The 14,132-nt window shown below is 40.8% G+C and overlaps 1 protein-coding gene across 4 annotated transcripts in view; it reads left to right on the top strand.

Annotated features, from left to right (window-relative positions):
• The window catches only part of SCN8A (sodium channel, voltage gated, type VIII alpha subunit), a 145,507-nt gene that overhangs the window by 24,158 nt on the left and 107,217 nt on the right, over nucleotides 1-14,132 (top strand). For 2 of the 4 annotated variants that reach the window (XM_012002450.1, XM_012002441.1), the window contains exons 4-6: nucleotides 414-542; nucleotides 2,096-2,187; nucleotides 12,536-12,757. In XM_012002450.1, the coding sequence (XP_011857840.1) occupies nucleotides 414-542; nucleotides 2,096-2,187; nucleotides 12,536-12,757 (443 nt within the window). Of the gene's footprint in view, nucleotides 1-413; nucleotides 543-2,095; nucleotides 2,188-2,342; nucleotides 2,435-12,535; nucleotides 12,758-14,132 lie in introns of all 4 variants that reach the window. The other 2 variants (XM_012002432.1, XM_012002423.1) reach the window with 1 other exon arrangement.

The raw sequence follows: 14,132 nt of genomic DNA, 5'->3' as shown, positions 1-14,132 counted from the left end.
AGGCAGTGCCACTGCCCTGCAGCCCCATCACCATCTTGTATCCTCAGTTCCTGGTGATGCTGTTTTCTCCAATTTTAGGTTTCCCTGTTTTTTGACTTCTCTAAAGTTAAAAACAGCTCTGGGGGCCTCCTTACTTGCTTCAAAATGATCATGTACTAGATAGCAGCACAGTTACTTCCTTGGAATACAATTCAGGACCCAATACAACATTCCAAAAGTCTTGGTTTGTGCATTTCAATAAGTTTCATTCAAAGCATTTCTTTCTCCTCGTCGCTTCCTTCCTGCTGCATTGGCTGTGCCCTTTCTGTTTTGTCTCTCCAAGTTGAAGCGACACTTCAGACAAGTCCTAACTTAAAAGGTTCATTTAAAGTTTCTGTCCAGAAATTACCTCAAGCTATTCATTTCTTTGACAGGTACACGTTCACAGGGATTTATACATTTGAATCACTAGTGAAAATCATTGCAAGAGGTTTCTGCATAGATGGCTTTACCTTTTTACGGGATCCATGGAACTGGTTAGATTTCAGTGTCATCATGATGGCGTAAGTTCTCCCCTTACTTTATTGGTGTTCTGGGTGTGATTCTGTGTGTAGAGTTGTACTCCTGGGTCTGTTTGTAAGTGTGCATTTGTGGACACAGCTGTATGAGGAATTAATGGATAACAATGTAAGGCCCTATGGGCTTATGTTTATGCTTCTTGCCTGTGAGGGCCTCTTGTGGTTCAGGCAATGATAATGTGTTTATGTGGGAGAAGGCAAGCAGAGGCTTTACAGCTGGGAGAGAAAGGAGGAGGTGATTTCCCATTGATACTGTCTCATATTTTATTCCTCCTTGTAACGTTGATCAAGGTTTGCACACCTATCATTACAAGGCCTCTGTGAAGACTTGAAATTTTTTAGTTGTAGACTTTCAGCTGAAAATGAGTTTCCTGGGTATGTCTTACTGTATGTAATTTAATGAGGCTGGCCAGGTGTTGCAGACTTCAGAGCACATTTTAGAGTCAAAACATGAGCCAAGGTATCCAAACTGGCACTTCCTGAAGAGTTACTAACCAGAATTTCGAACTATTGCTCAAGATCAGTGTAACTCCACATTGGTATGTTACTGCTCTTGCTCATTTGTGTTGTTTTAGCAATAAAAATGTATCTTTGGGAAACTTAGCTGATGATAGATGAGTTATAGCAGGCTATTTATTATTCTTATTTCCAGGTTGGGAAAGCATTTTGTGGTTTGAGAGTATAGCAGGGGTGGTGTATAGGTTTTGCGTGTATGCATGATGTGTAAGAAAGAGTGCATTTGAATATGTATTGATCTGAGCATCTGGTGGAAAGATGTATTTCAACTGTAAAATGTGAATAAATGATATGCATTGAATACTTGATACTGAAACTGACTTTCTGTTATATAAAGGCAATGTCTTAACTTTCTAGCATTATGGATACACATTGGTGTTCATTTAAAATTTTTAGGTGTCCTTGCTAGGCATAGAGCTTGTAATTAAAATGAGCACTTAACACAATATTTGCTCTGATCCCATGATTTGGATTTTCCTGAGCCCTGCTTTTGTATGTCACAGGCCAAAACTTCATTTATAGACATGACTACCATCATATGATTACAACTCTTGAATAAGTCATATATACAGACATTTAGTCAATGTTGCCATTGTCAACTAGGGAGTTGCTTTAATATAGATTTGTTTTTGTGGGTGCTGCAGAAATTTGTCTCTCTCTCCTAAGAAATTGTTCACAAAACCTGGGGACATAAGTCTTTGATACCTCCTGGCCTTCCTTTTTACTAAAAAATGTGAATGGGCTGACAGTAAAGCTGTTCTGATTGGGATCAGCACATTACTATGCTGATTAAAGGAGTAAATCCCAAGAACCTCCTGGTTCTATCAATTCTTTCCAATATACTTTGGAATTCTTCTTGCCCAATTAAAAACAAATGTTCCTTAAATATTTGTATTTTGAAACTTTTCTTTTTCAAGGAAAAAAATGAAATCATAGCTTGTGTATAAGACCCTTTCTTCCCCCAATTCTCAAACCCTCGCCCAGTGGTACCATTACAAGTTAACTTTGGTTTGATTCTGCAGGTATATAACAGAGTTTGTAAACCTAGGCAATGTTTCAGCTCTACGCACTTTCAGGGTACTGAGGGCTTTGAAAACTATTTCGGTAATCCCAGGTAAGATGGTCCGGGGTTGGTGTTAGGTGTTGGGATAGGGCCCTGACGTGACGTATTGTACTTTTTGTTTTGTTGTGGTTTTGTTTTTTCCTTTGGTGTTTGTGTTTGTGTCTGTGTTTGTCACTTGTGTCTGTGTGTGACCTCCCTTACTACAGATATGTGACAGAGTTTGTGGACCTGGGCAATGTCTCAGCGCTGAGAACATTCAGGGTTCTCCGAGCTTTGAAAACTATCTCTGTAATTCCAGGTGAGAAAATTTGTACATAAGACTGACTTTACCACATCTCCTCTTTCTCCTCCATTCATTTTGTCCACCATTCTAAAGCAGCATCAGTACAGTTGATAATGGCCTTGCATTCTGCATGTTTTTCCTGGGAGACATTCTCTGGAATGGCCGTTGGGTCCTCAGGCAGTTTTCTCTGAGTGCTTGCCAGGCATGCAACCCCCATTCCATCCATGCTATTGAAAAAGCACGTGCTTAAGAATCACTTGGATCTCACCATATTTGAAAAAACTGTCACAGAGCTAGCTGTCTCTTTGTATATAAATCATTTGCTTCCTGGCTCCATGGAATTACAGTAATTTTGACATTTGCTGTCATTTCATTGCTTGTGATTTCTAGGCTTCCTATCGCATGGTTTGCTGATGGGACGTTATTCAAAGAATTATACATTTACTATTACTGTATTAATGAAGTTTTTTAATCACAGAAGAGATCGCCCCAATTAACTAATCCAGTATGAGAGACAAATTTAAGAGACTTGGAGTTAGTGAACCGCACTTAAATAATCACTGTCTATCATGTTCTACTGCTATCTGTCTCACTAGAATAAGAACCAGTAGACATCTTCTGTACATATTCAGGGCTCATTCTCAAACATAAATCCCAATGAAAGCTTATGCAGGCACTGTTAAAAAAAATCAAAGGTAAGATAAGATACAACTAAAGGTATGGGCAACGAAAAGTACAGAAGTTTAAGGGGAAAAAACAGAATCAGTGGGTGGGTTGAGAGTGGATTGACAGTCTCTTTAAAATTTTTGCCTTTTTCTTTTTGGTTCTGGTTGAGCTAGCCCAGTGGTTCTTAACCTTTTGAAGGTGTTAGATCCCTTTGAGAATCAGATGAAAGTTCACAGACCCTCCCCCCCCGAAGCCCATCCATGGACCCCAGGTTAAGATTCCTTAATTTACTTTAAATCATTGGTACTGGATAATACTTATCTTTCTAAAGACCAGCCTTGAAATCTTAAAGGAAAGATATTTTAGTATTGTGAGCCTAAGATATACTGGCAGTAACTTGGCAGAGGTGAAGACTGTGTTGTTGCTCTTTGGACTTTAGTTGTGTTTATGGGTTTTCAAGGAAGACTCCGTAGAGACCAGGCTTTCCACAGCAGTTTTGTAGAAACAGGAATGTGGAGAAAGAACAGAGGCATCCTATTCTTATCCTGTCCTATCACATGGCTCTTCCCCTTGTGGCTGACTCAGAAATATCTCTTTTTTAAAATTTATTTTCTAGAGACAGGGTCTCACTCTGTTGCCCAGGCTGGAGTGGTATGATGATGGCTCACTGCAGCCTCCACTTCCAGGGCCCAAGTGATCCTTCCTTCTCAGCCTTCCAAGTAGTTGGGACCACAGGTGCATGCCACCACACCCAGCTCATTTAAAAAAAAATTTTTTTTTGTAGCGACAGGGTCGCCCTATGTGTTGCCCAGGTTGGCTGCCAACTCCTGGACTCAAGCAGTCTTCCTGCGTCAGCCTCCCACAGTGCTGGGATTACAGGCATGAGCCACCGTATCTGGCCCAGAAATACTTCTTTTTCCCCTTTTTAACATTTATCTCAATAGCAGATAGAGAGGGAGGCACAAAGCCTGGAGAGGGCAGACTTGGAATGTGGTTTACTGAGAACCTCAAAGAAGGTAAATTCATCTTCACCACTTACAAATTTGTGCCATGGAGTTGGCCAGTAAATTAGTGCCCTACCAAAGATGAATTCCTTTATTTTTAGCGATGGTAGCTGACTCCCTATCAACCAAAGCCTGGGTGTCAGTTGGAGTATATACTTTTTGGCAAAAAAACTACAACCCTAATCTACCAAGATTTAGTTCCTAACCATTTTAAATCTGCTTAACGGAAAGCCCAGCTCATTCTCCAGACAGCCTCAGATAGCTAATTGATGGTGGCCTAATCCTTAGGCAAGCCCTGTCTTATTTTTTGAGGCACTGGAGTGCCAAATCTTTACTTTCATTTTTCCTATGGTCTCTCTCCTCCTCTGGCCCCTTTTAAATATGATCTTGTGTTTTCTGCTCACTTCCCCCAGCGTACTCTGCAAGGCATCTGTCTCTTTATGTTCTTGTGATCTCAAAACTTCTCTCCCAGAATTAAATTGGAAAGCTGTATTCTGTTCACTAACTAGGGCAGCAGATGCTATCTCTAGTCTAGCTCATAGCTTCTGTCTCTGTCTTTGCTATATTGTTAACTTTTGACCATGGCATTTCTGCAAGATAACTCTTGATTGGTGTCACATTATTTATTCTTTATATATATCCTCAATGTGTTACGTTATTTATCCTTTATATATATCTGGAATATATGCAGTATCTAACACCATGCTGGGCCCATAGTAGTGCTCCATAAATGATTGTAGTAGCAGCAGTTATTATTATAAAGAAGAAACCTAAGCCAATAGAAAGGGTTTGTATCAAGATTTAGACATCAGCTTCACAGTTTGAAATAGAGTCCCAGATTCCTATTTCTAGAAGCACCCCCAATTGAGCTGGCTTTGGGAGGCTAACTGGGGTGGAAAATAACATTAAGGGATAGTAAAGCCAACAATAGATCACTGTCAGTAGCTGATATATTTGGTTCTTGAATTAAAAGTGTGGCTCTCAATCTCAATCTTTTTGCTCCCGATTCTACCTTTTAGAGTTAGCAAGAGAAATCTGGTAATGCAGTTTCCCTCATGGGGAGTTTTCTCTCATCCCATGGGAAATTCTGAAATTGCTGATTATGCTTTCTCCCATAGAGGGCTGTTGGTGCTATTCCTACCTGCCTGCTATGCAGTCTCCTTCCAAGGCAGGAGCACCAGTGTGTGAGTCAGTGGATCTGGGCCATCTCTTGCTTGGAAGTCTAAGTCATTTTGATTCTTGTGTGGTAGAGCTGGCCTATGATTCCTCCTTATTAAAAACCATTGTTTTGTATACCAAGTTTTCTTGTGGATCACTTCAGTGGAATTGTTGTTCTCTTTGTCTTCTCCTCTTCCCAGTTTGGTTATAGGCTATTGCCAAGGGTGCCAAAAATAGAATGGAAGTGAGAGCGACCACTGACCTGGAGCCTGCAAGGTCTCACAAAGCTCCTCATGTATCAACTTCCTTTATGAGAGCTTTTCCTTTCCTAGAGCACTCACCCACCCCCAACCTGGGCTGATACAGTCCTTTCTCTTTGTGTCTTCGGTAGATATTCTGAGTATGTCAGGGCTGCTAGGACTCCTGAAGGTTGGACAGTGAAGTGCATCAGTTAGCTCTGCCCTTTTTTGTAAGAAATGCTTTGCTTTAGAGCTTTCTTGTAGCTCAGAAAAGATGAAACCCACCTTCTGACCCTTTTTTCTTGCTAACTTGACTTGGCTACATTGCTATTTATGCTTTGCGTTTTGCTTCAGAGGCATCAACTTGGAGAACAGTGTACACAAGCTCTGTGCTAAAAGGGTCAGTTACAGAGGAGACCTTTTCTAAATTTTCTTTAGTCTGGAATTTGTCAGGTTCACCGTGACATTGAAATATCCTGCCTAAAAGTTTATATGTCTTAAAACTTTGTTTTCACTTTGTATTTGTCTGAGTCCCGCATTAAGTGAACTTCTAAGTGACTCTGTCAGAAGTTTCGTCCTCTGCATGCTTTGATCATGTGCCACAGGGCTGACATGCCCAAAGAAAGGGTGGGAATCTTGAAAGAGTTTCTCAGGTTTTTCTTCAACAGCAGCATTTAATAGTATGAGTATTAATAGAACTGGTTGGGAGAAACTCACTTGTCAGTTCCTTTTCTTTTCTGTCATTTAAATGGCTCCCCCAAAGCACTGCTTATCTGCTGCTCATTAGCACTTATTTAATTTCATTCCACCTTCTTTAGAATTGTACTTTCTTGGTTATTTTTCTCTTGGCAATTTTATTTCTCAGCTTTCATTTCTGCTACTTTCACTCCTAACCAGTGGGATCAGACAGGAAGCAGGGAAAATGATAGGCCTTTCCTTTTCCCATTCCAGTGAAAGCATTTTCTTTAAACGTGTACTTTGTGAATGTGGCAATTTCTGCTGCATAATGATGGGAGATAGAAAGTGTTTTAAGACTATATCCTGACTCATTGTCTCTTTTAAACTGTTCTGGTTATTAATTCTATTGCCTTTGTATTTCTTCTTTTCCCACATTGCTTCTTAGGAAAGATAAAGTTTAACAGTGATCATAAGTGAAAAAACACTAAATACTCGCAGGGTCCCACTGACCCATCTTTGAGAGCTAGTTTAGTTTTGGTCGCACTTTGTGATGTGAGTCAGGTCTCAAGTAAATAAATCTTAGCATCCCCCAATCTCTCTCAGGTTACTATTGCTCTAAAGAATCTTCAAGAACTATCACTGTAGGCTGGGTGCAGTGGTACACACCTATAGTCCCAGCTAATCAGGAGGCTGAGGCAGAGGATCACTTGAGCCCAGGAGTTCGAGGCCGCATTGAGCTATGGCCACACCTGTGAGTAGCCACTGTATTCCAACCTGGGCAGCATAGTGAGATCTTGTCTCTTAATAAATAAATAAATAGATAGATATTATCGTGAGGATTGCAGTTGCAGTAGGAAAAGTCAACACAGCACCACTTTATTCCTACACTTTGTCTGAACCCAAGCCTGACGCTGGAAACAGGGCAGTTGTTCTTTCCCTGGGTTGAGAACTGCTTGTTACTGCTAGCGAGGCCTGTTCCAATATTAACTTTGTAGGGGAATTAGCTCACATTGCTTCAAACCACTTAAATTTCTCAACCTGAGCTACAAACTAGGGAATATGAATTAACTTTATTTATTTATTTTATTTATACATATATATTTTTTGAGACGGAGTTTCACTGTTGTCGCCTAGCCTGGAGTGCAATGGCCAGATCTCAGCTCACTACAACCTCCACCTCCTGGGCTCAAGCGATTCTCCTGCTTCAGCCTCCTGAGTAGCTAGGATTACAAGCATGCGCCACCACGCCCAGCTAATTTTTGTATTTTTAGTAGATATGGGGTTTCACCACGTTGGCTAGGCTGGTCTTGAACTCCTGACCTCAGATGATCCACCCACCTCGGCCTCCCAAAGTGCTGAGATTACAAGCGTGAGCCACCATGCCCAACAAATTAACTTTATTTATAATCTGGCCATCCAGTGGTGGAAGATTTTGACCCCAATATGCTTGACTGATTTTTCTGGACATAGCACATAGGCAGGCATTGTTCATTTGTTCAGAGGATTCCTGGGCATTGTGAAAGGTGACAGGAGGTTCAGAGGTACCTTTGAACATAGAGTAGAATTCTTCACCAGCTTCTCAAAATTCCTTAATTATCCAGCTTTCCCTCTTGTCACTGACCATTCTCTACATTGAATCCAGCTGTCTTTTCTTGGCCTATAGTAAATGTATTAACTGTTTCTACTCAGACACATTTACCAAAGCAAGCTAATGTTAGCCTTTTCCAAGAGTTCTCACTGTCCAATTTGCCCCCATGTGGCTTCTGTTGCACACTCTGTTGTGTAGGAGTCTTCTGAAGAAGTATTCTGCTGTTTTGGATAATTGGTTTCCAGTCAGTATCTTGCTTGTTCTGGCATGTGATGTTGTGAGCCAATAGAATGAAAAGACAGTGTCTGTGTACAGCCAGAACGGTGGCATTCTACGTTTCGGCTTGTGTTGGGTCAGGAATTCTACTAACAGCTTTTTGCCTTTATTGACAGGCGTTGATGGTATGAGGGAGCACTTTCAGGCAGTCACAGCTGGCAAGACTATAGAGCTTGAGCTTAGGAAATGAATTGATGGTATCATCTCCATAAATTGGCCTTGATGTCTGCAAATGTGGCCATTTGCAATTTATCCTAATGGAAGGAGGAAGAGTCTTGGCTGAGACCAATGTATAGTTCAGTGACTGTTTATATTTAATACTGCTGTGTGATCATGTGCCTTCCTTTACCTGAAAACATGAAGCCACATTCACTTTTCTTCTTCTTTTTCCTTTGCCTTATTTTCTCGTGGTGATCCAGATGGGAATCTTGGAAAGTAAACTTTTTAGATGGCTGTAGTGTTATTTAGTGATTATCCTTGCATAATTAAGATTTGTTTATCTGACACTCTGTGAAGTATAAGCAGCTGAATACTGTTTCCAATTAAGCTTCTGCTTTAGACATCTTGAAAGCTAACTCACCAATGAGATGATCTAAGCCCCAGACTTCAAAGCTGAGGCTTGAAAAAGTGTCTTTTTAGCTTCCTTGACTCATGTTTACACATTTCTTCAGCAATAACATCTGGTTTATGGAGAAGAGATGTTAAACCAGCTGATTGTGAGCATTTAGGTCCATCTCCAGGAAAGTAAATTCCATGCAGGCTTGGCATATCAGATTAGTTGGGGTCATCTCTGGTTGCAAGTAACAGGACACAGGAATAATTCAGGGAACCCAAGGGCTGGAATGCACTTGTGCTTCTGGGAAGCCGGTAGAAACCAGAATGCAGAGCCAGAAAGCCATGGGTATGTGGAAGTACTTTGACTACATCTGTCTTCTCTCCATGTGTCCATTTCTCTCTCTCAGCATACTAACTTCCTTTACTTGTCAGTCACATCTTAATATAATGACAGAATATGGCTACCACTTAGCTTCCACATTTATTTATTACCATTCCCACCACATGAAAAGATTACTCGACTGTCTCTTATCCTGTTCCAAATTCCTGTAGGAAAGGAACTGGATTTAGGTCAGATGTCCATCCAGACATCTGCAACTACTGAGAGAAGGTGACCTTGTGCAGACATGGCTGCTGACAGCTCATTATTAAGGAACAGGGGATAGTTGGAGCTCATGGCCTAGAATTTCCACTTATATGGGCCTGGAACTGTCAAAGACTTCCCAGCCCAGGAAAATCAGATTCTACTAATGCTAAAATTGTATGCTTTTCAAATGATGTACTTACAAACTCATTGGTTTGGCTATTTTATGATATTATACTCTTGTTACTAATACAAAGGACAGCTTACAGCTCATTTCTCAATTCAGTAAAATAGCAATGGTAAAGTCCTTTAACAGTCATCTAGTGTTTGGAAAGGTGATTGTCTGAATTGTCTGGAGAGATGGCTGTATACGCTTCATAAAAAAGTCCAGGAAAAGAAACTCTACAACCATTTTTAGTGACCCATTCAAGTATTCTTTTTTAAATCAGTCTTTGAATTTGAAAACAGTAAACTTGCATAATTTTAGAATCCTAGGATTGAATTATTGACTCAATATAGACCTGCTCCAACCCAGTCAAAATATAATGAGGACTTCTCTGTTCCTTAGCAACTAAATGGAAATAAATTCCATACTTCTTGATGGCTGCCTTCTACTTTTTTCCACCAGTACCTTCTTACCTAGCTGTGCGATTATGATATGATTTCCCAGGGCTTTAGGTTTAAAAGATAGTTTGAAATTTCAGTTACTTAATCTCAAACAAATAAACATTTCTGCCTTATTTTGAAAGACTTTTAGAGAAGATTCTTCAGCTTCTCCACCACTGCCCACTGCTCTGTAGTGGGGTGTTTATCCATGTTCTGTAGATGAGAAAATGAGACTCTGAGAAGTAACCTTAAATTTGTTTGAAACACAATAGGTCATAAGCAGTGACTGAGCCAGGGCCAGAATACCCGCTTTCGGACTCCCTGTCTGATGTTCTTTCTGCACAGCCCTGTGAGGAGAAAAATAATCAGATTATAAATGCTTTGTTTTCTGGAGCCCAAGCAAGCTCTTCATAATCCCTTTGTGGCCACAGTCTCCATGGAAGGCTCACTCTAATAAAGCACAAGACTCTGCATACTTCATCTCTACAGTCTACCTCTTGGCTCTTTTTTCTTTAATTCCTCTTAGATCGCTTTCAAGATATTTGTGTAAGAGGAGAGAACTTTCTCATTCATTTACTCTCCCAATAAAAATTTATTAAGTGCCTGCCTTTGTGACAGGTCCTGTGCTAGGCAGAGCATTCATTTCTATTATTGGACTCAGAAAATTCTATTGGGCTCGACTTTGAAAAGTCTAGGTGATTACTTGCAAAATACAGCAAAAGAAGAATCATGTCCGTACCACCCACTAGATCACCATTATATGAGGTTAGCCCTGAGCAGTGCCATTTTCCCAATCATATCCCTTTGAGGAGGGACATGTCCTCATGAGGAGTAGAATAGTGATAACGAGTATTGAGTGCCAGCTATGTGCCAGGCACTTTACTAGGTACTTTATAAAAATTACCTATTTAAATCTAACAACAACCCAATGGGGTTAGTATTGTAAATCCATTTTTACAGATGAGGAGACTGAGGTTCAGGCAATAATGGTCAACATTTGACTCATTTGCTACGTACTAAATGCTTTGTCAAGTTTTTTGTTGTTTTTGAGATGGAGTCTCACTGTGTTGACCAGGCTGGAGTGCAGTGGCGCGATCTTGGCTCACTGGAACCTCCGCCCCCCCACCGGGTTCAAGTGATTCTCCTGCCTTAGCCTCCCACAGTAACTGGGATTACAGGCGTATGCCACCATGCCCGGCTAATTTTTTCTTTTTATATATTTTTAGTAGAGACGGGGTTTCACCATGTTGGCCAGGCTGGTCTTGAACTCCTGACCTCAGGTGATCCGGCCTACCTTGGCCTCCCAAAGTGCTGGGATTACAGGCGTGAGCCACTGTGCCCAGCTGCTCTGTCAAGTGTTTTGTATGAACCACACTTAATCCTCACAGCAGCCCTATGATACTCAACTATAATTTTCCCTACTTTAAAGATGAAAAAACTGAGATTCTAAGAGGTTAGAAGGCGTATTGCGTAGGTTAGACAAGTAAGTGGCATAACTTAGTTAAGATTAGTGATTATCTACCCAGCCACACCCTTCAAAGCCAGGAGTAGGATTCCCTTGAATTTCAGTTCAGTAGTCTTGCCTTCAGAAGTGAGCAGGGATGAGATTCTTCCTGAGGCCTGTGTGTCAAGGCTTAGCACCTGCCTCTTGCTCATCCTGGTGCATTGGCTACCAAGAGTGCTCAGTGCTTTGTTGACTGTATCCTATGGATAGCCTGATATCTGGGCACATAAAGACTCATTTGGACCCAAAAAACATGAACCTACAATCATATTTTTCTGTCTCTCCTATCACTGATCTCTCCCTGTCCAATTAAGAAATACACCTTCAGTCTACATTTGAGCCAGTGTCTTACATTTAAACTTCAAATTAATTTTTTTATGTTTTTATTTTTAATTTAGGACAGAAAAAAGATCATTATAGAAAGCAGGGAATATATATGATACAGAAAAAGTATATTTTTTAATGGAAAAAGACGAAGTATAAATACTGGATTAATAATAACCTTTTCAATACCTTGGCATTTCCAGAATCCTTGAGAAAATACTATTGTACCTTCTCACTTATTATTGGCTTTTAAACTTCCCCCTAGTGGTTTTGTTTCTAACCTGGAGGCCTCCTCAATTCCTGATTTTTCCATTTGTTTCTTTGACACATATTTACTAAATACCTACTGTGGGCTAGGCACTATAGATACAGCTATGAACAAGATAGATGTAAAAAAATCAATTATAACCATGACAAATGCTACAGAAGAAATTATAAGATGCTACTGAAACACTGGTAACAATGGGGAAGGAGAAGAGTTGCAAAGTCAGAGAAGGCTTTCTGGAAGAATTGACATTTAAACTGGGCCTTGAAGGATGAGTAGGATTTAGGCACAGAGGACAAGATAATATAGCAGGGAGCATTCCAGGCAGAGGGAGCAGCAGGTATGAAGGCCCTAAGGCAAGTAAGAGCTGGGCTCATATGGGGAACTAAAAAGTAGTCAGAGATGGGAAAGTGTTCCCAGGAAGAAAGGAGCCACATGTTGGTAGAAGGACCTTTCTTTTGCTTTTTCAGATGTATTCACTTAAAAATCGATACTTCGGAATACTGATAATTTTGCTGACCTATTATTATTCTCATGGTATAAATATAGAGTGGCCATATTTCAAGAGTGGTGCTGTGGGGAGGAGTAGCAGCCAGTGGCTAAGAGGGAGGCTGGGGGAGGTGGGGAGGGCTTTGAGGTGCCTCTAATTCCGCGGATTCTGTCTCCTCAGGCCTGAAGACAATTGTGGGTGCCCTGATTCAGTCTGTGAAGAAACTGTCAGATGTGATGATCCTGACAGTGTTCTGTCTGAGTGTGTTTGCCTTGATCGGACTGCAGCTGTTCATGGGGAACCTTCGAAACAAGTGTGTTGTGTGGCCCATAAACTTCAACGAGAGCTATCTTGAAAATGGCACCAAAGGCTTTGATTGGGAAGAGTATATCAACAATAAAAGTAGGTGGCCTTTTCTCTGCAAGAGGAATAGGAAAAGTCTGTTCCTAGTTCATGTGGTCAGAAGCTACACAGGGCTTAAAAAAGTAGTTGGAGGCCGGGCACGGTGGCTCACACCTGTAATCCCAGCACTTTAGGAGGCTGAGGCAGGCGGATCACCTGAGATTGGGAGTTTGAGACCAGCCTGACCAACATGGAGAAACCCTCTCTCTACTAAAAATACAAAGTTAGCGAGGCATGGTGGTACATGCCTGTAATCCCAGCTACTCGGGAGGCTGAGGCAGGAGAATCACTTGAACCTGGGAGGTGGAAGTTGCAGTGAGCCAAGATCGCGCCATTGTACTCCAGCCTGGGTTGGCAACAAGAGCAAAGCTCCGTCTCAAAAAAAAAAAAAAAAAGAAAGTAGTTGGAGCTGGAAAGGAATGGCAATGCTACTAGAACTAGCCTTGTGAAATTATTCCTTTCCTCGAGGTAGGATTGTATTCAGAAGCTCTCAAACATCAGCCCTCTCTCCCGTCTTCGCATGTACCCGTAAACTTTTACTTTGAAATTCAGGCTTAGAAGCTTGACAAAAGTTATTTTTTTTCCCTAGCTGAGTTACTTGGGGTATTTACATATTTATTCCAGAATGTATCTATGGAACTCGACTTTTCTTAATACTACTAAGACTATCGCAGTCCATCTAGTCTAGGGAATCAGGTGATCTCCAAGGCACTATTCAATCCTATTGCAGTTGAGGAGTTTTTAATCATTTTATTTGAGGAACCAAAGGAAAATTTGATGTAGTGATACTTTAGACTCATGAAAAAAGTTAGCTATGTCACTATTAGTCATTCCTGAGAAAATAAAGTCAGTTTAGTATCCATAAGAAAATGTTGCAAAGGAGATTTCAGGGACATATGCTGGAAAGAAAAACATGCCTTGTAATTTAAAATAGGACCTAGTATCTAGTGACCAATGAGCTGTAAAATATCTTTTATAAAGACAAGTTGTAAGGATGGAAGAATAGAGTGGTATAAAGGGGTGTAGGACTCAGAAAACTTACTTTTAGGCCTCTTTGATTCAAGTACCAGAATCTGGCATATAGATTAGAAGTATGAGTAGAAGTTGGGTATCTGTGAAAACTATATTGCATCAAGAACTTTGGGATAGCACTTTTAATTTGTAAATATATATAAGAAAATCATTAATGGGAAAGAATTCTTATCAGCTGGCCACAGCTGTTGGAAAAGATTTTTTTTTTTTTTTTTTTGAGACAGAGTCTTGCTCTGCGGCCCAGGCCTGAGTGCAGTGGCCGGATCTCAGCTCACTGCAAGCTCCGCCTCCTGGGTTTACGCCATTCTCCTGCCTCAGCCTCCCGAGTAGCTGGGACTACAGG

Source organism: Mandrillus leucophaeus, unplaced genomic scaffold (genome assembly GCF_000951045.1).
Source record: "Mandrillus leucophaeus isolate KB7577 unplaced genomic scaffold, Mleu.le_1.0 Scaffold118, whole genome shotgun sequence".
In the NCBI taxonomy this organism is placed as follows: domain Eukaryota; kingdom Metazoa; phylum Chordata; class Mammalia; order Primates; family Cercopithecidae; genus Mandrillus; species Mandrillus leucophaeus.
This window is presented reverse-complemented; position numbering and strand designations above follow the sequence as displayed.